Genomic DNA, 25,566 nt, shown 5'->3' on the forward strand with positions numbered 1-25,566 from the left:
GCACCAACACCTAGTTGATGGGGGCACTTTGCGCCCCCCAGCCCCCCCCCCCATGCGCGAAAGACGTTACGCGCCGTATTAGTTACGCGCCATTGCAGCTGTGTAATAGATTGTCAGGCTTACTGACTCTTGAGCATGCAATATATAATTGTCCATGGGAAAACAATCCGTATTCAGATCTATATCGCATTTTTCTAATGATTGCCCTTGAGCTTTGTTGATGGTGATTGCTAATCGAATATTCCCTGTGTCCCCGTCGTCATTTATATATCCTCCCTGTGCCTCCCCCGGCGTACCCGTTGCAGTTGTGTCCCTGTGTCCTGGTCATCATTTATATTCCGTGTCCCGGTCGTCATTTGTGTCCCGGTCTGTAATTTCTCTTTGAGTGTCCAGGTCTCATTTATATTCCCTATGTCCCAGTGTCCCGGTCTGTAGTTTCTCTTTGAGTGACTGGTCGTCATTTATATTCCCTGTGTCCCGGTCGTCATTTGTGTCCCGGTGTCCCGGTCTGTAACGTCATTTTATAATGGCGTCATATACAAAGCCTTATATACTTATAATGACGTCATATGCAAACCCTCTTTTTACAAAAAAAAAAAACAAAAAAAACAAACATGTATAAAACTTATTTTTATATATATAATAGATGACGTTAACCTAGAAAATAGAACTTAACATCATTCCCAAAAAAATTCTACTTATGCCCTTTAACAACCTGGATACACTTACACACTTTTGATTTATTAAAATTGTAAGAGCAGAAGTAGTAATAATAGTATCCTCGAAAGTTTCAATTTAATACCGCCAATCGTTCTCGATATATTGCTGAAGTTTCTTATTGACAACCATAAACACAATGCCTTTTGATCTATTTTAAATCAACATTTAGTTTTAGCATAATGGGCCAATTGCATAATTGTGGGGTTTTGATATGACTAATATCTCTAAAGACATAGTTGCTGGACCATTCTACTATACTGAGCAAAACAGCTGTCTCAAAATTTTGACTATATGCGCTTGAAAAATGAATGGGTTTGAGAGAATCCCTGCTTGCCCTCCAGTCTCTTTTTACTCTTAAAAAGGGCACCAGAACTTTTAATTTTGAATTGAATTAGCTCCTTTAAAGGTTTCAACGATATTTCTAGCTATTATAGAGTGGTGCTGCCTATGATATTGCTTATATGCTCCTTTGAAAACCTGCATGCATACAGATTTTTTTGTTTAATTGAAACTCCATAACGCTTCCTATAAGCTTCATCTTAATACCCTTAGCGTCATTAGGTACAGTAACTGTGGTGGTAGTATTTAAAGTATACATATAGTACCTTCTGGCTAGTTAAAAGTCCCCCAAAACTTACGCTTAAAGGTCTAAATTAATAATATAAGTTGCTCTCCAGATATTGCTTTGCTACCTTTTTGAAAGCCCACGTGCTCATAGTTTGTTTTGATTTAGTTAAACATCTGCCAAAATATTCCTTAAAAGCTTCACCTTAATACCCTTACCATGCACAGTAGCAATAGTTGTAGCAGCAACTTTGGTTTCTTCAACATCCCCTTCAACACACACTTAAAGTTTCAGCTTAATACATACCATCGACCATTCCTGAAGCATTTCTGATGCGCCAGCTTGACAACCTGTGTGGCATAGTGGGTTTCAAATTAGTTGCATACAGTATCCCAAATTTTTCACCTTAATATCCTTATTTTGAATAGCAGTAGTAGTAGTAGTAAAACTAATTGTAGTAGCATTAGCTTTAGTGGCAGCAGTTGCAATAGAAGTAGTAATAATAGTAACAGCAGCAGTAGTATGTGTAGAAGCAGTAGCATTAGGATGCAAATATTTTATTTTGGTTAGTTCAACATCCCTCACAACAAGCCTTGTTAGTTGCAACTTCACACCCAAACTGTTCCTAAAATATTGCAGTTAAGCCCTCTTGACAACCTGCGTACATAGGGCGTGTTCTGATTCAGTTCATCTCCCCCCCCCCTCAAAATTTCACCTTCACACCTTTAGGCATAGTTGTAATAGTAGTCTAATAGTAGAATAGTGGTATTACTACTAGTAGCGGTATTCTTAACATATTGCCTTTTGGTCAGTTGAACATCTTTCTCATCAAGTCCTGGAAGTTTAAACTTAATACACTTAGCCATTGCTATGACTTTGCTGATATGTTCTTTTGATAACCTGAATACTGCTTGAAATTTTCATCTCAATAGTCTTAATCCTACATGCAGTTGCAATAGAAGTAGTAGTAAATGCAGCAGTAGTAGTAGTATTAGAAGTAGTTTGCACATACTGCCTTTTGCTGAGATGATCTTCTCCTTTATGTATTCTCTGAAAGTTCCAACTTAATACCCAAATCAATTCTTAAGATATGCTATTTTGAAAATGTGCATGCACATGGTGTCTTTTGATTTAGTTTAAATTTCCCCTTACTACTGTAAATAGAGTAACATGGTAGTAGTAGTGGTGGCAGCTGTAGTAGTAATGGTAGCATGCAATTATAGCCTTTCGATCATCTCCATTATGAATGAATGAATGAATGAATGAACTTTATTACCCGTAAAGTATAAAAAACACAAAGTACGGAGTATTATAAATAAATAAACAAAAACAAATACGATAAACAGCGAAGAAATACAAAATTCAAACTAACAAAAGACAATATGGATTAATCAACCAGTATCAATATGGAAAAAAGGCTGCAGAGGGTCATAAACGTGAATAAAGTTGACAGTCTTTTTACATAAATCATCACTGGAAGACCGAATCCGAGAAGGCACATCTACTAAACCAAATCGAGCAATTATTTTTTTGTTTCGGTGCCATCTAGGAAGCCGGAGGAGGAATTTGCAATATCTGAAATAAGCCGTACGTAGAGTATGTCGATCTTTCTTACGAAACAGAAGAGCCATGCCTGATAAAAACAAAAGCACAGGGGCGCAATAAGCGTTATAAATCATGCACAAACCGTTGCGGTTGTAACGGCTTTTGTTTGGGGATATTTTTCCGTAAGCGACGCGTAGGTTTTTCACGGCTTGATTCACTAGGGATGAACAGGTAGCGGAAAGTGTTGGGCCGAAACACAGACCAAGCCAACTAACTAAAGAAGAACATGGTAGAACTGCAGTCCCAGTAACGAATGGAGCGACCGCATAAGGGCTATTAAAACAAATAAACTCGCATTTAGACGCATTAACTGACAGTCCAATCTTAGATAGTTCATTGGTTAAGATAGTAAAATTAGAAAGCAATCCACGGCGAGTCCGGGCAACAAGAAGAACGTCATCTGCATATGCAATAGAAGACAAACCAGTATTACCGTAAAAAACAGAACTTCTAAGGGGACGCAGGCACGATGCAAGCACGCATTTAAATATACTAGGGGACAATACGGCACCTTGCCGAACTCCCTTATTAATTTTTACCGGGTCAGATATTTGGCCATTCCAGGTAACTTGAATTTTAGACTTTGAATACCAAGAAGACAATAAACTTAGTACGGAAGGATTAACACCTGAAGACGCAAGGGAAAATAGAGCCTGAGAGTGGACAATATTGTCGAAAGCTCCAGAAATATCAACAGTAAGACAGTATAAAGACATTTTAGCTTTTACGGCATCTTTCATGAGTCGGCTTAAAACATGATGTGCATGGGAGCAACCGAAACTTTTCCGAAAACCAAATTGAAAAGGCGTAAAATCACAATTCGACTCAATTTCCGGTAGTAACAAATGTTCAAGCAACTTACTTAAGAAACACGATACTGTAATGGGACGATAATTCATACATGACGTGGGGTCCTTGCCTCGCTTTTGAATAGACGTTACACGGCCACAAAGGAAACTATCAGGAACAAGCGACTGTGCTAAGCGAGACTGGAAAAATATTTGTAAATGGTTAAGTAGAGCAGGACAATCATAAGCAAAAAATCGGTAAGAAAGGCCGTCACCATCAAGGCTATTTGAACGCTTAATTTTTCTTAAAGCCCGGCGAATTTCAGATATTGCTACAGGCTGGACATGAGCCTGCAGGAGACGGTATGGTAAAAGCGATTTAAGCAACTTATAATAAAAAGACTGAAGAAAACTATTAAATACACTGAACACACGCTTATAATGATCAACAAAATTAGCTAGCTGGAGACAAGATAGGGTAGATGGGGAACATTTCTCACTATTAATAACCTTATTCCAGGAGGCCTTATCGGTGGGGCCTGGCCATGCATTCAAGCGTGCCCTCTTCAAACTGGCCTTATATTCAAGTTTACACTTTTGTCTCACAGAGAAAACAGCTCCGGAAGATGGTCGGTCACATGATATCCACATACGTAGCCAAAATTTGGCTTTTTGCTTAGCACGTTTTACTTCAGGATCAACGTTCCAATTAGGCTTTCTTGTACCAATCCTAACTTTATCCACAGGCACTGCAGCTTTGGAAGCTGATTTAAGGCAATGGACGATTTGACAATAATAGAAATTTAGGTCAACTGTACTTGAAGGCGAGGAAACTGACGTTTGCAGCAGGTGATATGGCACTTTTATGGTCGAGAGTAAAGCAGTTAGCGTAGCAAGGTATAGTGGGACATTAGCACGATCCCAATTCAACTTCGTATGCCACTTCGGCTGAGCCGAAAGTATTTTGCCAGATAGCTCACAGGACAAATTACAGCTAAGAATAAGGTGATCGTCGTCAATCTTCTCTTCGTCCACCCTGACAATCGATGATATTAAGCTGGAACTGGAAGAGATCACGTGATCCAGGTTCGATTTTGAACAGCCTCTGTTATGAATATACGTGAATGGGAGGCTCTTAACTCCGACATGATATATGCTAGGAAGTGATTCTAGCAAGAGGATTGATCTATCGGAGGTACCAAGAATGTCACAGTTAAGGTCACCAGCTAAAACCCAATTTAGGTCTTTCAAACGTAGACTTTCGAGTAGAGACTTTAAACTGGAGCAACATTTAGCGAAAGATGTGAACGATGCTATAGAACGTCGATCGCAAGGTAAGTAAACGTTTATAAAGGCGGTACTGTCACATTGAATCGCTAAGATGTTATCATCACAATGAATCACAGAGGGCTTTGATGGGGAACGGAAAAAAATTGCTAGGCCACCGGAAGGGCGCCCTCTAGTTTGCTTGGCCTCTTGCGAAAAGAAATGGTGGACAGAAGATCGGTTCAGGCTAGAAACGTTTGATTTGGTCAAAAGATGTTCTTGCAAGAACACTATGTCATGGACTAATAATTCATTAATTAACAAGTCTTTGTCTTTTGTGCCGTTAATATTAAGAGAAGCAAAACTTAAAATAGTGGCTTGGTTCATTTTGGAGCAGAGTTCAGAGCGCGTTTTATCACTGGGCAATTCATACTATAGGAAACATGAGCTTCGCCGCATTTGGCACATTTCGGAGCCTCTAAGCAAGGATTGTCTTTAGTATTGGAATGGCATCCAGAACATTTAGAGCACTTCATCTCATTCGGGGCACATGGGCAGTGAGCTAACGAATGATGGATACTCTGGCATCTAAGACACCGTCTGGGCAATTCTTTGTTTTCCGATATTTTAAAAGACTCGTAACCCAAGCGCAGACCTGTAGCGAAGGCAGATTTTAGTGCAGCGGAATCAAGGAACTCTAAACGGAATGTATGAGAAGAGCCGATCTGGCTGGCCTCAACAAGACCAGGAATAACGGAGATGAGTATACTGCTAGAAACACTGTCGGGAAGTCCCCTAATTACTCCGAGAGGTTTGCGATCAATCACTTTAGCAAGAATATTTGGATAGCTCACAACAGCAGATGCGGCAAGAGAATTGGCGGAAACTTTATCCCGCGTAACAACAACCCATCTTTTCCTTACCGGATCGGACTTTACCGACACAATACCGTCATGTCCGGCGAAAGAATCAAGCTTTTCCTTGCGAGAAACGGGGGCTCTTAGTTCTGGAGGCGGATATTTAAGAACAACGGCGTACGAGGGTTTGTGATTGGCACCCTTACTATCTGAGACCAAAGAACTATTAATAGACGTTGTTGGACTATTGAGGTGAGCAAGCGATTTTAACTGATCAAGGCACTGGTTGACTTTGGCGGTAAGGATAGAATAAGCTGACGCCGGAATGCTAGGGACTTCAGAGGGGGATTTGATCACGAACTCTGGAATATCAATATTTTCTGCAGAGCAGCGAGAAAGAGTAGCGATAATGTCCGACAATGAACTATTCTTAGCACTGGGTCCCGAACGACGAGGTATAGGCTCATCTGGGAAGCAATTGCTATATAAAAGTTTCTTAGCTCCAAGAACATCTTCATACGGGAAAAAATCACTAGCGTATTTCACAATAGACTGATGGTCCAACCCCTCATCGAGATTGTGCTGAGCAAAATTCAAAACTGGGCAATAATAAAGCGTACTGGTATTCCAATTGTCCATGATAAGCAAATTTCACTCACGGCTCGGCATCAGTCCAAAAACAATTAAGTGAAAAAGGTATATCCACAGAGAAGTTCTCAATAAGCACAATTATGAAATGATCCACACTGGCTAAATGAATGCAATGAGAATAAATAATAACTTATCTTTGAGTGGGGCTAGTAATCCAGTGATTTGCAAGTAATCCGAATATTTCAATACACGACTCAGATGATAGTAGTGCTGAATACTAACTCACAGCCACAATCCATAAATAATCCTTAAGCCGTAATCGTATACAAGTTTATAAATTTATCGAACAAGTTTCAATTACAAGTTAAAAAGTATTTCACTCGTTATTTATTCCAAACAGGTACAGAGTTAATCCGGCTTAAATTCAATTAGTTGTTGACTGGTCAAATCACACGTCACAAATTATCAGAGCTAGCGAAATGCGACTGTACTGAATGAATGCTAGATGCGAACTATCCTATTATTTCAGGAATTATTATTTCCTGAATTATCCTAATTAATATACTCAGTTATTCCTGCGCTGCACCCTTTTGACAATCCGTATACACATAACGTGTTTTGATTTAGTTCAACACTCCCCTCAACATTTTCTAAAAATCTCACCTGAATACCCTTTGTCTTATTGGAAAGTAAAGTTTGAACATTAATACCTTTCTCAATAACATACAATGTGTAAATAATGAACGACATGCCTAACTTACAGCCCTTGTCCTGAGGACTTGGGGGGGGGGGTTGATATCCCCAAATACATAATTACTGGACCTTTTAGAAAACTTCCAACTTCCAATCAAATGAGCTCTATCCAATCCAAATTTTATATGACAACCCATTCCATAAAAACCTTAAATGCCCTGGGCATAACTTACAATCCTTGCCAATGGGCTCTGGGAAATTGTGTCCACTCTACAGACATTGGTATATGATTTTTGAACTATCAAACAGTTTGTGGTAACGAACTGTCTAACAGTTGGTGGTAATGAACTGTAGTAAGGAGCAATCCGGCTCAATAGTAACCAAAACTCTAAAAAATGGAATTTTGATACCAATAGCTACATCAAAAGAATCGCATTTTAATGCTGATTTTAAATATATAAGTTTCATCAAGTTTAGTCTTACCCGTCAAACGTTACGAGCCTCGGAAAATTTGCCATATTTTAGAAAATAAGGGGAAACACCCCCTAAACGTCATAGAATCTTAACGAAAATCACATCATCAGATTCAGCGTATCAGAGAACCCTGTTGTAGAAGTTTCAAGCTCCTATCGACAAAAATGTGGAATTGTGTATTTTTTGCCAGAAGGCAGATCACGGATGCGTGTTTATTTGTTTTTTTGTTGGTTTTTTTGGGGTGATGGTATCGACCCAGTGGTCCTAGAATGTTGCGAGAGGGCTCATTCTAACGGAAATGAAAAGTTCTAGTGCCCTTTTTAAATGACCAAAAAAATTGGAGAGCACGTAGGCCCCCTCCCACGCTAATTATTTTTCCAAAGTCAACGGATCAAAATTCTGGGATAGCCATTTTATTCAGCGTAGTCGGAAAACCTTATAACTATGTCTTTGGGGACGACTTACTCCCCCACAGTCCCCGTGGGAGGGGCTACAAGTTACAAACTTTGACCAGTGCTCACATACAGTAATGATTATTGGGAAGTGTACAAACGTTTTCAGGGGGATTTTTTGGTTGGGGGAAGGGGTTGAGAAGAGGGGGATATGTTGGGGGAACTTTCCATCAAAGAATTTGTCATGGGGGAAGAAAATTTCCATGAAGGGAGCGCAGGATTTTCTAGCATTATTAAAAAAACAATGAAAAAATAAATATGAAAAAGTTTTTTTTTCAACTGGAAGTAAGGAGCAGCATTAAAACTTAAAACGAACAGAAATTATTATGCATATGAGGGACTTACCTCCTCCTAATACCTCGCTCTTTACGCTAAAGTATTTTTAGTATTTTCGACTATTTATTCTACGGCTTTTGTGATTCAGGGGTCATTCTTAATGAATTGAGACAAAATTTAAGCTATAAAAATTAAATGTAAAAAATAAAAGTTCTAGTTGCCTTTTTAAGTAACCAAAAAATCGGAGGGCAAATAGGCTTCCTCCCCTGCTCTTTTTTTCTCAAAATCATTCGATCAAAACTATGAGAAAGCCATTCAGCCAAAAAAAAAATATACAAATTTCGTTTTAATTATTCCTCTGCAGAGCCAAAATAAAAACATGCATTGATTCAAAAACGTTCAGAAATTAAATAAAAAAAACTAAGTTTTTTTAACTGAAAGTAAGGAGCAACATTAAAAATTAAAACGAACAGAACTTACTTCGTATATGAAAGGGGCTGCTTCCTCATCAACACCCCGCTCTTTACGCTAAAGTTTTTTACTGTTTTAAAAAGAAGAGTTGAGAGAAAGAGTCAAACAGCCGCTTTCATTCGTTCGTTCTAAGTTTTAATGTTGCTTCTTACTTTCAGTTAAAAAAACTTGTTTTTTTTTATTTAATTGGGAGCAAAATGCCTATCTCGCAATATCAGTTGAATGCGTTTTGGGAAAAGAGGATGTCAGGGAGGAGGGCTAGTTGCTCTCCATCATATTTGACTCTGAAAAAGGAACTAGAACTATACATTTCAAATCAAATGAGCCTTTTCTATAGTTCACACTGCTTCGATAAAAAACCTTATATGCCCCTGAGGCATAACTTACAACCCTTAACCCCAGACTCTAGGGGATTCTGTCCACCTCAAAAGCCTTATTGCATGATCTTTGGACTATTTTTGAACAAACGGCTATCTCAAAATTTTTATTAGATAAATTTTTGGAAAATACAATATAGGGGGAGAGTGCGTGCCCCCAATCATTTTGACTCTTAAAAGGGCAACTAGAACATTTGATTTCCAATTCAATCACCCTTCTCTGGAGTTTATAAAAACAACCTTTCCATAGATTCGTTACATGCCCTTGGGGCATAACTTACAACCCTAGCACTGAGGGCTGTGGGGTTGTCATCCTAAAACACATTTCCAGACCTTCCAACTACACTGAACAAAATGGCTATCTCAAAATTTGATTAGATGTGTTTTGGGAATTGATGGGCGTGGGGGGAGGGGGCTTGTTGCCCTCCAATCACTTTTGACTATCAAAAAAGGTCCTACTAATTTCCAATCAAATGAGCCTTTTTTCGAAGTTTCTATGGTAACAAATGGCCAGCTCAAAATTTCAATTAGATGCATTTCAGGAAAATACAAGGTGTGGGGGGGTATTGCCCTCTGATCACTTTGAATCTTGAAAAAGGTACTAGAACTTCTGATTACCAATACAATTAGCCCCTTTTGAAGTTTATACAATCATCCTTTCTACAAAACTTTATATGCCCCTATAACATTCTAACTCACTTTTCTATTATAGGTAAACTGGGTTTTTAGTGCCTATCTGAATAGAAGACCATAATCTTTAGGTAGTGTCAGAAACTTCTTAAAAAAGAATGGAAATCAGTGTTCCCTACCCAACAATGGACTGGACAAGTGACAATCTTAAGGAAGCATGGACAAGATTTAAAAACCATGCAACTCCGATGTTTGAATGTGCCTATTCTACAACAGCTATTACTGAGGAAATGATAAGAGACAGATTTGTATGTGGAATCTCATCAGCAAAAGTCAGAGAGAAACTACTCAAAGCAGGTTCCAACCTTAACTTGTCACAAGCAGTTACCATTGCTCGTACGCACGTAGAAACCCAGGTGCAGCTCAAAACAACTTCACAATCTGATCCAAGTGGAAGCCAACCATATCAAGAAACATACATGAAGCAGGAGATTGACTTTGTCAAAAGATCAAAGAAAATAAATTATTCCATATCAAGCAGACAATGCTATTACTGTGGCGGAGATTATTCAGCCTCCCACAAATGACCAGCTAAAGGAAAGATATGCAGCAACTGTGACAAACCAAATCATTTTGCTGAGGTTTGCAAAAGCAATAAGAAATCAGTAAACTTTATAAACCAACAACAGCAAATCATGATCACAGGAACAACAGTAGCAATGAGCTATTTATTGATATTATAAACATGGACAAAAGGGATGATCAGCTTTATGTAAAGCTCTTGATCAATGAACAAAGCAATATCACCTTCAGAATCAATACTAGTGCTCAAGCTAATATCACACCTGAAAGATTTTTCAATATTCTCAAACCAAGACCAAGAATTAACAAAACACTATAGATACCAGCTTCAGGTCAGAAAATCCCCACACTTGGAATATGTAACCTTAAATGCACATACACAAACGGATGCAACAAACACAGTCCTTCTTTGTAGTAAAAGATGCTCCCATACCAATCCTAGGCCTTGAATCCAGTCGCAAGCTTAAACTCATCAAGCTGATCCTGATAAATTCAAAGAGAAAATCAATAAGGTGGAAGAGCTTGGAGTAAAGAAAAGGTACTACAGCCCACAGATTGGGTAAATGCTGTGGAAAGCCTGACAAAACCCAACACCACCCCATGCCAACATTCAATGAAGCAATACTTAGACACACTGGGCCAAATTTCTTCACAAAACTAGACACTTGTCATGATTATTCGTCTCTGGTCCTAGACAAAAAATCATCTCAGCTGACAACCTTCAACGCACCATACAGCCATTATAAGCTCAAAAGAATGCCGTTTGGATTGATTTCAGCTCAGGACAAATTACAATGCCACATGGAATAAGCATTCAAAGGCATCCAAGGCTTCTCTCTTATTGTTGACAATATTATCATCTCAGGAAAAAACCATTGAGGAACATGATGCAGATGTTTGCGGTGCTCTTATAAGAGCCCATGAAAAAGGAGTCAAACTGAACTTCCAAAAATGCGTATTCAAATGCAATAGCATGCTGTATTTTGGGCATGTGATATCAGAAAACAGAATCCACCAAGAGCCACAAAAGGTCCAAGTGCTGCATGATATGCAAACCCCTTCTACTAAAGATGAACTCCAGACAATATTAGGAATAATGAACTACCTTGCAAGGTATATCCCCAACCTATCATCACTAAAATCTGCCACTCAATGACCTAGCAAAAAAAGCAACAATTTAAGTGGGAACAACAGCCTGGTGCAGCACTCACTAATATCAAAGAATCCATTTGCAGCTCATTAGCATTCTTTGATCCAACAGCAGGCAATGTAGAGCTTCAAGTTGATGCTTCAAAGTTTGGCCTTGGTGCCACCCTCACCCAAAATGGAAAGCCAATCTCCTTTGCATCACATTCATTAAACTCCACTCAGCAGAACTACTTGCATCTCTGACCACAAGTAGTCTTAAACCCCCGCAAGTAGTCTTAAATTGCCTTATATAAAAGTCATCACCAAGACTGCAGAGTATGCTTCTAAGTATGCTTCTAAGAATTCAACCATACAATCTCATGATAGCATTTTGCACCAGCAAGGAAATTCCCATTGCTGATGCCCTGTTGCAGCTAAACCTCCCCAAAGAAGATAAGAAAATGGAAAAAGAAATGAGAAGTCAAATTAGGTCAATTGCAATGAAACATGCCAAAATACAACGAAAATATAATACTTTAGAAACAAATTTGGGCTATATTTTTGCACATTTGGGTAAAGTATAACAGGTCTGCATGCAAAATATGCTCGCTACAATTATTCTGCATATTATGAAGTAAGAATTGTTTGCTAACTTTACTCTGACCAAATACTTTACCCTACCCCCTAATGTTCAAATATATAGCCCAAACTATGTAAGTCCAATGTATTCTGTCCCCCATCACTTGTTTTCCACTGAGTGTAAGCTAATTGCCTCCTAATACAGACAGATAAAACCAGTTTGCTCTTGAGTATGGACCATTATGTACACAAATACCTTTTTTTCTTCTGCACTTTCATTTTTGACTTGTTCTTATTCTTGCTGGCATTTAACATTACAGTTCTTTGTTCTTCACTGTCAATTTTGACACTGTTGATACTTGCTTTAGCATGTCTGATAACCTTACAATTCTTTGTTCTTCACTTTCATTTTTGACATGTTCTGACTCCTATTGTAACCATCTTGTAACTACATATCTTTTTTTTCTTCACTTTTGTTTTTGAGCTGTTGTGATTCTCACTGCCATTTCTCTTTTAACTGCATATTTCTACATTCTTCAATTTTGTTTTTGACTTGTTGTAATTGTTGGTTTTGCTAACATTCTAACTACATGACTGTTTTATCTTTATTTTTGTTTATCATTGCTTCAGACATTTTTTCAGTGCATTTTGCATTAGTTACTTTGATTGCTCTTGTCACTTTTGATGGTCTAGGTTAGTGGTTATCAAATTGTGGTATCTTTATCCCTTAGGGTCAACAACAATGTTTAGGGGGGTACACAGCTGGCCAACAAAAAAAAACTAAAAAAAAAAACTCATTAACTCTATAATTGGCAATTGTACTTATAATTTAGCTTTTGTTTACTTAGTACTGGTAACTGAGAAGGGGTACCTAAAATGTATTATAGGTAAAAAGGGGTACAGTGTCTATACTAGTTTGAGAACTACTGATCTAGGTTGTTCGTTAGAACCTGCAGTACATTTTGTTTCCCAAGTCATTGTCTTGATTTTGTCTCATTTGATGGTCTAGTTATTCATTTTGAGCTTACGGTTTTGTCCTCTTTTGTTCTTTTTTCTACTCATTTCATACTAAGATTAATTTACATTTGTGTCCCCTAAATATTAGCCTATAGAATTGCTGAAAATGCGTTTCAAAATTTACATCACCAAACAAAAACTTAAGAATATGTAAATTCAATGTAAGAATTTACATATTCTTAAGTTTTTGTTCTGTAAATGCTTCTAAAATGGTTTTAAAATCTATTTTCCGAGTCTTTTCACTTTCAGTCAACATGATTGCTAAACTGTTTAGTCCATCCTGATTTATTGTTGATAATTTTTATTGGTTTCAGGCTGGATAATGATCTCTCTCCAGAAGTAATACTTACTGCAGTTGTTAAGAACACAACAGCAACAGCAACGCTTTAAGAATTTTATAATAAAATCTCTTGTGATATTTATCCTGATATATCAGCAGCCAAGTGAATCAATCGTGCTCCAAACCATCTTCTGGACCATACTGCGGTGGTTTTTTGTGGATGGTGAAGCTCTCCCTTTTGAAAGAGTGCAGACAGACTGGTATCATAATATCAATCTCTTTCTCTTTTTACGAGTATCAAAGCTTATTCCAATAGGCAATGCATAGAACACCCCCCCCCCCTCAAAAAAAAGCTCCTCCGGACCTATCCCAAGTACTACTGAAAGTGTTCAACCTCTTGCCTGGTCAAGTCAAATTTCTCAGGGGTCATTGAATAATACAATAGTGGAAGTAGGAGCGTATGTCACTATCCAGGATGATAATGAAACTGAATTTCAAGAGATCCTATCAAGAAGCTCCAAAAAAAGGAAGAAAATCTTTCCAATCAAAAATAATAACCCTCCCAATGATCCAGCCCTTCCCTCACAAAACCTTGGAATATACTTAAAAATCACTCCAGATACCCCCTTTGAGATAAAAAAGATAGCTCTATTGAGGGTTGCAATCTTTAAAGTGTTAAAATCAATGTTCTCATTAAACATTAACCGTGACAGATCTCTGCTAATAGCCCTCCAAGATTCTAAATCAGCAGATATATAACGGAATTCAAAATCTCTTCTTAACATACCATTAAAATCTGTTCTCTGACCCCCAACCAAAACTCAACTAAAATAGTAGTGTACAACATTCCTCCAGAAATTCCTATTCAGGATCTAAGAGAAGGGCTCTCTGACAGAACTGGTAACCCAATCACAGAAGCTGATGTAACCAGAGGCGCCATTTGGAGGGGGGGCAAATGCCCACCCCAAATTTTGCAGGGGGTCCAAGCTTCCACCAAAAAGGGTCCTTTGCCAGCCAAAATAATAACACTATTTTCTGCTATTAACTATTGTAAACTTTGAAAGTAGGTTAGATACATAATCTAATTCTCAAGTTCTGTCAAATACCCATTTCCCAGATGATTATATTAATATTATAAATTCTGAATATTTGCAGTAATTCCTCTAAGTTGATAGACTAAAATAGGTCAGTTCCTGGCCAATCATTTCTTGATGGAATCGTTCCTTGTTATCTTCCAATTGCACTACACAGAAGCAATTACACAAGCGACGAAATCGCTGTCTCAGCAACTCCATGCTGTCGCCGTCGACTTGGTTATTTCTCGATCGCGCACCCTGATTCAGGTCACAAGAATCAAACTCACTGACCTGTGTTAAGATGCTTCATTTGTATCGCTTTTCAAGAAGGCTAAAGAGTTTGCAACAGAACTCGAAACTGAAGTACCTGCTGTGAATGGACCCGCGACTAGGCCCTCCTCTGTTGGTCAGAAAGGATGACCTTGAAGAATTCAAAAGATCACCAAGCATCGGAAACAATGTGTGACAACTTTGACGCTAGGAAAGAATTTCATCGAATCTGGAAATCAGACTACTATTTTGGCGGATGAAATGAAGCAAGAATACTTCAAAACTTTTGACCATCTACTAGCCAAATTTGACAGAAGGTTCACAGATAACTTGCCAGTGCTGAGTATGCTCGAAGCTTTGGATCCAAGTTCAACCAAGTTTATGGACACATAGCTGCTCAAGCTTTTCTCTTCTCTTTACAGCGGGCTCAATATCGACAGCATTCTTCTCGAATCTCAAGCTGGTATTGCCAAGCGTTTCTTGCTCAATGAGGAGAAAAAGCCGGAAAACTTCCTAGACATTGTCGACCATCTTCAGGCATTACCAGTGGCTTACTCAGAAGTAATTAAAGTACTTCGTATTGCTGTCACACTTCCTGAGACAACAGCGAGCAATGAGCGTTTGTTTTCTAGCCTAGAAATAGTGAAAAACTACCTGCAGTCTACAACAGGAGATGATCGTCTCAGTCACCTCCTTTTGATATTTGCAGAGAAGGATTTAGTAAAAAATTTGGACTACAACCAGCTTGTTGACAATTTTGCAAAGATGAAAGCATGGCAGTTCCCCTTGTTACCTTGAATGTTGTTATAATTTTTTTTTTCTTGTAATGTTTTTCCTTTTTGTAAATATATTTGAACTGGAAGATTTCTGCTGAAGGGACACTGAGATTTTGGTTACAACCCTCAGAACAACAATGAAGGTTACTTTCATCGTTGTATTGTTTACTTAAATAAGAAAGTATCTCGCTGAGGAATGCCAGCCTGTAGTCTGGTTGAATTTTCCACTTTCAGTTTAATCGCTTAACCTTGTTGATTGTATTTTTTGTTGCTATAATTAATTTTAGAGGTCAGTGTGGCTGAGTTCCACATTTGGTTACAGTACATTTCCAAGCAACACATGGGTGCCGAAAATGCATTTTTACTTAGAATATTTGATCAATGTGCTGCCAAAACCCGGATTTTTCTCATGCAACACAAAGTGAATCAGGGGGGGGCCCAGATGGAGTGCATGCCCACCCGAAGATTTGGCCCAAATGGCGCCTCTGGATGTAACCCAATTGGGTAAACCAGATGCCAATAGCCAAAAGCTAAGCTAGTCCTTCTTATTGACACTAAGAGAAGAAAATAATAACCTGGATCAGATATTTCTTTTTGGACAAAGGAATCCCCACAAGCCCTACAAGCCAAAACCTATCCAATGCCAAAAATGTTTAAAACTTGGACACACAAAAAACACATGCAGTGAAACATTACATGAATGCAATTTTTGTAAAAGCTCCCACCCCACTGGAATGACAAATTGTAAAAATAATCAGCCAAAATGTATTAACTACAATGGTCCCCATGATTCTACAAATAAGACTTTATGCCCTGTATATAAAAAACGAGCACTAACGTTCCAAATAGCAACAGAAAAAAAAACATACTTTACCCATTTGCAGCAATGGAAGCAAATGCAGCTCAATCACACCCAACCAAAAACTCTATGAAACTACCCAACCCTCTCACCCACAGACAAACCATTCCATCAAAAGCATCAAGCACCCCCGATAAGACTCCTTCCTCAAAGCAACCAAGCTCATACTCCTACAAGAGAGATTCACCCTGGACAAACCATCTAGCCTCTGCAAGTAATGACAGAAGATCAGAATGGCCACCTCTCCCAAGTAGAAACGAATGTATTATCAGGAATTAATCAAATTATCAATAAAAATCCAGATGAAAATCCAAATGAATTAACACCTAACATGTGCCTATTTATACTAAATTCTAATGCAGTACAGTAAATGAACCTACAACAACCACAAAAAGCAAAAATCATAAGCAAATTGGCAAAATTGTACCTACCCAATCACATGCATATCCAAGCAAAAAAAAATCTTACTCTGCTCCTACCAAAGCTAAACATTGATACACAGCAATATGAAAATTAAAACAACAAAGCAGCATATTTCAATACTTCAGTGGAATGTAAGATCACTTTCAGAAAATAAGTTAAATGAACTGTTATCTTTTATGAATAATAATCCCATTGATATTGCATGCCTTCAGGAAATCCACTTGACTAATAACCAACAAACAAAGTCTCCAGGATATACTATCCTGAGAAAGGATAGGTCTTCACAGAGAAAAGAAGGTGGCATAGCTATAACTTTAAATAATAATATTAAATTTTGTGGTATTAATTTCCCAGATTTTTCAAATGATGCTAATGTTATTGGTATCAATGTCTGGATAAATAATACAAAGACATACACATTTAGTCTTTATAACTCTAATGGCCAGACTATGGATGCCATGAATTTTTCACTTATATAACTAATTCTAATAAGTTAAAAAACATAATCATCTGTGGGGATTTTAATGCCCAGTCTTCTGTGGGGGGATAAGCCAGCAAACAAAGCTGGTTATCTTATTGAAAGATTTATTTCAAATAATGCCAATTTAGCAGTTGCTACCCCTCCTAATCTAAATACATATTTTAACCCCAAAAGTGGCAAATTCTCAACTATTGACCTACAAATTGTGTCAATAAATATACTGAATAAAATTAATATTAAGAAAATTGAAAATCTATGCACTGACCATTTTGCAATAGTATCGTATTTAAATGAACCAGCCAAAATTCTCCCACATATCCCTAAATATGTCAACACTAAAGCAAATTGGACTGTGTTTAGAAATAAGTTTAATGAGAAAATCCTAAGTTTAACCCAGAAATCTCATACCTCAGTTGTAACAACTGACACGTATGCTGAAGTTATGACATCTATACTAACAAATACAGCTAATCATGCTATCCCCAAAACTTCACCTAGGAAAACCATCCCTAAACACACCCCTAAGCATGGTGGACAAAAGATTGCCCAATTATTTGGAGAATAAAAAATGCAACTAGGAGAGCATACCTAAAAAACACCATCCCCTGCTACATACTTAAGTAAATTACAAGCAGAGGCTAAACTCAATAGAACAATAATTAATGCTTAATATAATTACTGGAATAATTTTGCAAACAATTTTTCCAGAGAAACATGTGAGCCAATTATACATAGACTTATAAGCAAAATCTGTGGGAAAAAAATCCCCCAACCCACTTCTGTATGAACTAATTCATGAGAATACTCACTATGACAATGAAAAGAAAAAATTATTTAATACCCTTTTCTCAAAAAAGCTAACATCTAAAAATAAAAATATCACCATTCAATTCTTGACAAATCCAATTTACCAGCCCCAACCAGAGTCAGAGTATATAAAATGTCCCTTCTCAATACATGAACTGAATAATGCAATACAGCATATCAAGGCCAATGCTACAAGTAGCTATGATAATATACACCCTACATGGATAAAGAATCTTACCCCTTTGCACAAACAGGAGCTCCTAAATTGCTACAACCTTGCATGGGCCACATCCACATTCCCTAATATCTAGAAATGTTCATCTCTCCTACCAATTTTAAAGAAAAATAGACCTAAAGATGACCCTGAGTCATATAGACCTATAATGATTACTCTGGTGCTGGGAAAAGTAATGGAGAAAATTATTAACCATTGGCTGCTATGGTTTGTTGAGAAGAATAATCTGATACCACATACTCAAACTGGCTTCAGGAAGCACAACTCATCAATAGATGCTTTCATATTGTTAACAATTGCAATAAATAAATCCCTATCAAAAAACTGATGTCCTAACTGCTGCATTCCTAGACTTTGAAGGAGCATATGATAATGTTGACCACCAGATTCTTTTAGTTAAACTTGCAAATCTTGGACTACCCCCCAAACTTGTATCCTTCATCAAATGCTTCATAGAAAACCAAAGTTTCATTGTTTGTGTAGGTTCAGCCTCTTCACCCAGAACTTCAATAACCAAAGGCCTTCCACAGGGTGCAGTCCTGAGCTGCCTCCTCTTTTTGCTATTTCTCTGGGACATGAACCTCCCACATACCAATCTACAGTATGCTGATGATCTGGTATTATGGGCAACTGGCAACACTTTTGAGATTGCACATTCAAAGTTGCAAAATGCACTTTTCCAATTTGAAAAGTTTTCTCAAAAGTCCAATCTACCTGTTGTACCCACAAAGTCCAAAATTACCCAATTCCACCATAAGCAAAATAATACTAATGCTAGGCTAACACTAAATGGGATACTTATTCCAGAGGACAATCAAATTAATTATCTAGGCCTCATGCTCAACCAAAAACTAAACTTCCACCTTCACATCACAAACAAAATAAAAAAATGCTTTAGAAAAATAAGAATAATTAAAAGGCTACCAGCCACACCTTGGGGCTGTAATGAGAAAACACTACTCTAATTTTATAAATCACATATAAGACCCTATATTGATTATGACCTCATAGTTTATGGTGCTTGTGCTAAGACACATATGCAAAAAAATCAAAACATCACAAAATGATATAATCTGTCTCATATTTGGTCTTAGGAAACCAACAAATACTAAGTTTCTGCTTACTGAGAGTGGACTATCACCAATAAATGAAAGAAGAAGATCTCTACTAATTAATTACATTACAAAAATTGAAGCCAATGATTCTCATACCCTGCATAACTGGTTAAGAAATCTATCTATGTTTAGAGACATTGCAAATGAATATGCAAATACCCAGAAGAAGTTCCCAGTGCCAGTAAAGTCTATTGCACCCACATTCCCCCAACCCCCCCCCCATGGAGTTGGGTCAATCCCCATAATAAACACTCACTTCTCAAAGTGGACCAAAGAACTTGCCCCCATTGCCTTAGAAAAAAATTGCTGAGCTCAATAATGTTGCATATAAAAACCATTTCCAAATTTTTGTTGATAGGTCCAAAATGAATGAGAAAGTGGCTAGGAGAGCATTTATTCTAACCCATAATATTGCTTTAGGCAAGAGATTACACAATAATACATCTGTAATGTCTGCCAAGTTAAATGCCATAATCATGGCATTAGAGTTCCTCATGGTTAATGAATATATGACTGTTAATTTAAAAATATTATAATATATTCTGACTCTTTATCAAGCCTTGAGCTGCTTTCTTCAGCTTCTCTATATAAGATGGATATGGACACATTTCTTTGTCTTAGGATTATTGATATTCTTGCTTCAAAAGGTATTTTAACTCATCTCCAGTATATTCCAAGCCACTTGGGTATAATAGGTGACCATAAGGCAGATGAAATAGCAAAAAATGCTTTAAATATTGATGAGCCAAGTGGGAGACCAATCCCCATTAGAAATATTTACCACTGGAGACTTACAGAGGTACTGATAAATAATAAGAATACAACCAAATCACCTTTCCCCAGTAAGCACCTTTCCAAGATTTATCATAGAATTCAGTCAGGTTCAAATGGGCTAAATTTTCAGGCATTTTCATATCAGCTCCCTAATTCAAGTGGTGAAGTTCCCTCTTCCCCCCTTTGCAGATAATGTAATCTTAAAAATGAAACAATAGATCATTGCCTATTTGAATGTAATATGCTGACATCTGCACAGTACACCCTGCAATGTAAAATGTTAGAATGCTTCAAACAGCACAAAATTCCACTAACAGCCAAGAGTCTTGCTGACCATACTTGCACGCAGAGCACAGAACTCAATGTAAAATCTCTTATAAATCAACTGCTAGTATCAAAAGATATACTGCAAGAAATCTAAGCAGATACAAGATAAATAAGACAAACCAGCTCCAAAGCTCTGTCCATCTCACAGAGTGAGTCAAAAGGAAAAGGGCTGAATAGTCTTGACTAAAAAGCCCCACCTGCTGTAAAAGAAGACAGAACAATCTCAAAATCAATGTTAATATTGATGGCAGCAAGGGGTTCTTTCTAACATAGGGCCTAATTAGGCCCAATCATTCCAATTACCCTTTTTCAGCCATAGAATTAAGGGATTATCAAGATTTATGAGTTGACTCATGAAACTTTCAGGGATGGGTCTACAGGCTAAAGTATGTCCAGGGAAGGTATTTTCAAGTACCCGCCTCTACTCCTTCTCCCTCTAGAGGGCCCTGAAATTTGCCTACATGACAGGTCTATACCTATTGAAATTTTGACAAAACAGTAAAATTCTAATTAATTGACTTCTTGCTACCTTGGAATGGGTTTAGGTTAGGAAAATGAAACTTTCAGGGATGGGTCTACAGGCTAAAGTGTGTCCAAGGAAGGTATTTTAAAGTACCCACCTCCACTCCTTCTCTCTCTAGAGGGCCCTGAAATTTGCTTACATGACAGGTCTATAACTATTGAAATTTTGACAAAACAACATTTTACCTTAATTTTCAGTTACTAGTTGCTTTTTCTCTGCCCTTAGTTCTGAAAATACAATTCCTTTTATTTGAGTAGAATTTTGAGCCATATCAATATTTATTTTTCATTTAGGAAATGTACTTGCATATCTTTAAAACCTTTTAAAATGGGACTGAGCATAGTTGTGAAGCTGAAAACAATTTTGTTGTAGCTCAATTAACTACAAGATCTATTTTGCAAGATTTCATTTTTGTGGCACACATATTTTTAAAGGTCATCAAAGGTCAGGGTCCTCTAGAGGGAGAAGGAGTGGAGGTAGTTACTTCAAGATACCTTCCTGGGACATACTTTAAACTGTAGAGTCATCCCTAAAAGTTTAGTTTTCCTAACCTAAACCCTTTCTGAGATAGCAAGATGTAATTTAACTAGAATTTTACTGTTTCATTTTCCTAACCTAAACCCTTTCTGAGATAACAAGAAGTCAATTAATTAGAATTTTAACCCCAATTATAATATAGCCCATCTAGTGTAGTGTATATACACTCTCTAACACCAAGCTGAAACAAACTACAGAAAGAAGCCAGTTCTCTTCAAGAAAAAACTTAGTGTTTCTGCTATAACAGATAAGTACCTCTATTTGAACAATTGGTCATTTAAAAATAGTTAGCCTAGCTCAAGCCAGGTCATAGAAACAATTTAATGGAGGTGAAACAGGAATGTAAACTTGGCTAGTTAATTTCAAGGATACCCACCCAAACATTGAAGCAAGGAATCCTCTTCCAGAAGTCAGCTTCTTATCTGCTTCAATTATAAGGTCTTTAGCTCTACGATCTGGATCTGACATGTTTCAATTCAACCTAGCTTAGATTTTAGATAAGTTCAAAATATCTTCCTTTCATCTAATTAAAAGAATGAGTCAGTCGGGACAGTAGCTGCGTTTTATATTCTGCAGAATATTGACTTGCCGTACTTGAAGCTCTGCTTATTAACGTGCATGCCCGTGCTTATAATTATTTGCTTGCTTATATATGTTCTTGTTGTAGGTGCTTGCTTGCTTATATATGTTCTTGCTGTAGGTGCTTGCTTGGGCTTCCATTAAACTATTAAACTAAACCGAAGATATTGCATAGTGTCAGAAGTAAAAAAGGAAACATGGTCAGCACTCAAGAAACAGCAATAGATAGCCTCGGATTGACTTCTTCTTTGATGATGACTAACGCACGCCCCCGGACAGGATTCTTGAAAACGACCGAGTGTTTTCGTATTGGATACTGGAATGTTAGAACAGTTAATCAAGAAACACAGCCAGGAAAACTCAACAGTGTTATGAGGACCCTTGATAAGTTCCGTATTGACATTGCTGGACTCTCTGAGACCAGACTTACCGGTTTTGGTACTTTGAATAGTGAAACATACCATATTTTGTATTCTGGACTTGAAACTAGAAAAGAGGCAGGTGTTGGAATGGCATTAAGTAGTTGGGCCAAAAAATGCCTAGTGGACTGGGAACCTATTAACGAACGAATCCTTCGTGCTCGCTTTGCCACTTCTCAGGCCAAATTGACAGCTATTGTTGTGTATGCCCAAACCAATGATATCGTTGATCAGACCAAGGATGATTTTTATCGCGTGTTGTCAAATGTTGTTGCTAAAGCGCATCGGCATGATATTGTGACTTTGTGTGGGGACTTTAACGCTAAAGTTGGAAGTGATACCTCCTATGCCCCAGCTATCCTTGGTAGGCATGGACTGGGGGAAATCAATGATAATTGCGTACGTTTAATTGACTTTTGTGCGACTCATGAACTTATCGTCGGCGCATCATGGTTCCCTCATAAACAAATACATAAATATACTTGGAACTCGCCTGATGGTGTAACAAGAAATGAAATAGACCATATTTTAATTGCCAAGCACAGGCGACGTTGTTTAGAGGATGTTAGGACCTTTCGAGGTGCCGACTGCTATTCTGACCATCAACTTGTTGTTGCTAAGTTTAAGCTGAAACTGAAAACTGTCATAAAGCCCCAGCGGTCAGTAAAAAGGTTTAATGTAAGAAAGCTGCAGGACCCTTATGTATTACAAAAGTATACATCTACTTTGTCAAATAAATTTTCCATGCTAAGGGACGAGTTGTCAATTGATAATCAATGGGAAAAGATCGTCGAGTCCCTGAAAGAAGTGGCACAAGAAGTTGTGGGATATAGCAGGAAGATGAAAGAGCAGTGGATATCTGAAAGTACCTGGGATATCATTGATCAAAGGGCAGAAGCCAAAATTCTCGTAGATAGACATGAGCACAATAGGACATGCACTAGAGAATATCTTGATGATTTAAAAGCGCAGTATAAGCGTCTCAATAAACAAGTTAAAACACGGACAAGGAATGATAAGAGGGTGTTCCTCGAAACTATGGCTGATCAGGCTGAAGTAGCCGCCAGGCGAGGAGATAGTCGTACTGTGTACGCTATAACGAAGGAGCTTGCGGGTATTTCGAAGGCTTCTTCAACCCAAGTTGAAAACAAAGAAGGCATCTTATTAACCCAGACGGATGACATAAACCGACGTTGGATGGAACATTTCACCGAGGTATTAAATCAGGTGCCTCCCACGACTTTTTTAAATATCCCTGAAGAAACACTGTTTGATCTTGGAATATATTCCGGACCTCTCTTGCTGAGTGAAGTAAAATATGCTCTAATGACTTTGAAAAACGGAAAGGCAGCCGGTAACGATGGCATACCCCCAGAACTGTTGAAATGTGGTAGAAGCGTCCTAGCAGTGCCCATGTTTGAACTTTTGTCATGTATTTGGGAAGATGAAAAAGTCCTGAGTGAATGGTCAAAGGCAGTAATTATAAAACTCTTCAAAAAAGGACAAAAGACTAAATGTGACAACTGGAGAGGCATCGCTTTACAATCAGTAGGCAGCAAGGTTTTGTGCCAAATTATTCTCAGTAGAATTCAAAGTAAAGTGGAGAAAGTTCTGAGAGATGAACAACATGGATTCCGCCAAAACAGATCGTGTTGTGACCTAATATTTAGCCTGAGAATCCTGCTCGAAGAATCTAACGAATGGCAGGTTCAATTACTCGTAGTATTTATTGACTTTCTCAAGGCCTTCGACTCGATACACCGCGAGACCATGTGGAAAATCTTTATACATTACGGGATCCCGATTAAAATGGTGAATATAATTAAAGCGCTATACCTCGATATTAAGTGTGCAGTACAAACCGAGGGTGGCCAAACGGACTGGTTTACCGTTCAATCGGGTGTAAGGCAGGGCTGCATTCTATCGCCACTCTTATTTGCCATAGTCATAGATTTTGTGCTTCGTGGATGTAGCTTCAGTGGGGGGTCTACAATTAAACCCACTAAGAACCCTCCATGATGGGGTTTTTGCGGACGATATTGCACTCTTCGCTCACGAATCAGAAGATATACAACACAATATAAATGAAATTGAGCGTGTGGCAAATGCTGTTGGACTCTCCATAAACGCTAACAAGACTAAATCAATGCCAAATGCGGTCATTCCTGACTTAGCTGAGGGACTTTTGGTCAACAATGAGGAAATTGAAGTAGTGAGAGAGTTCAAATATCTAGGCAGCATTCTTACGCAAGATGCCAATCCTGAAAGAGAAATTTTGTGCCGAATAGCATTGGCTGGCTCTGCCTTCAATTGTCTCAGAAATGTTTGGAGAAATAGTAAATATTCCCAGAAGCTAAAACTCAGAATTTATAATAGCAATGTCCTCTCCGTCCTTACATATGGTTGTGAAACTTGGAGTATCACTGCGCAACTAGGAAAACGACTATGGGCATTCAATAATAACTGCCTAAGATATATTTTGAATATACATTGGACTGAGAGAATAAGAAATGATGAGATTTATACCATAACAAATCATACCCCCATCCTTGATACCATTAGAAAGCGACGATGGATGTATTGGGGGCACATGGTGCGAATGGCTGATGGAAGGCTACCACATGACATATGGTGTTGGATACCCCCCGGCCTCCGCAAATCAGGGAGACCCAAAATGACAGTTGGCAGGATGTTAGAGAAGGAGGCGAAGCTGGCGAGGTCCTCGATGGAGGAGCTTTGGTCGAAGGCTCAGGACAGGTCGTCGTGGCGAACCACTGTTGCTGCCTTATGCGCCCTCAGGCGTGGGAGGACCTAAGTCTAAGTAAGTAATGGTCAGAACACCACATCCGTCCTTGGACTGGTCATCGATGAACCTAAAATCGGTCTGGAAAAGTTTCAGACAACACTGTGAATTAATGTTCTCCGGACCACTGGAAGGCAAATCCCAGGCTGTCCAGTGTTCGTATCTATTGATATGGGTTGGTGATAAAGGAAGAGACATTTTCAGCACATTG

The 25,566-nt window shown here is 38.1% G+C and overlaps 1 protein-coding gene across 1 annotated transcript in view; it reads right to left on the reverse strand.

The window, feature by feature from the left end:
• Window positions 1-22,090, reverse strand: part of LOC136030475 (alpha-soluble NSF attachment protein-like) — a gene marked incomplete in the record, with an annotated part of 104,192 nt that extends 82,102 nt beyond the window's left edge. The window contains 1 exon segment of the mRNA XM_065709486.1: window positions 21,931-22,090. Within this exon segment, the coding sequence (XP_065565558.1) occupies window positions 21,931-22,022 (92 nt within the window).
• Between the last annotated feature and the right edge of the window lie 3,476 nt (window positions 22,091-25,566).

The sequence above is a fragment of the Artemia franciscana genome, chromosome 8, assembly GCF_032884065.1.
Source record: "Artemia franciscana chromosome 8, ASM3288406v1, whole genome shotgun sequence".
Lineage (NCBI taxonomy): Eukaryota > Metazoa > Arthropoda > Branchiopoda > Anostraca > Artemiidae > Artemia > Artemia franciscana.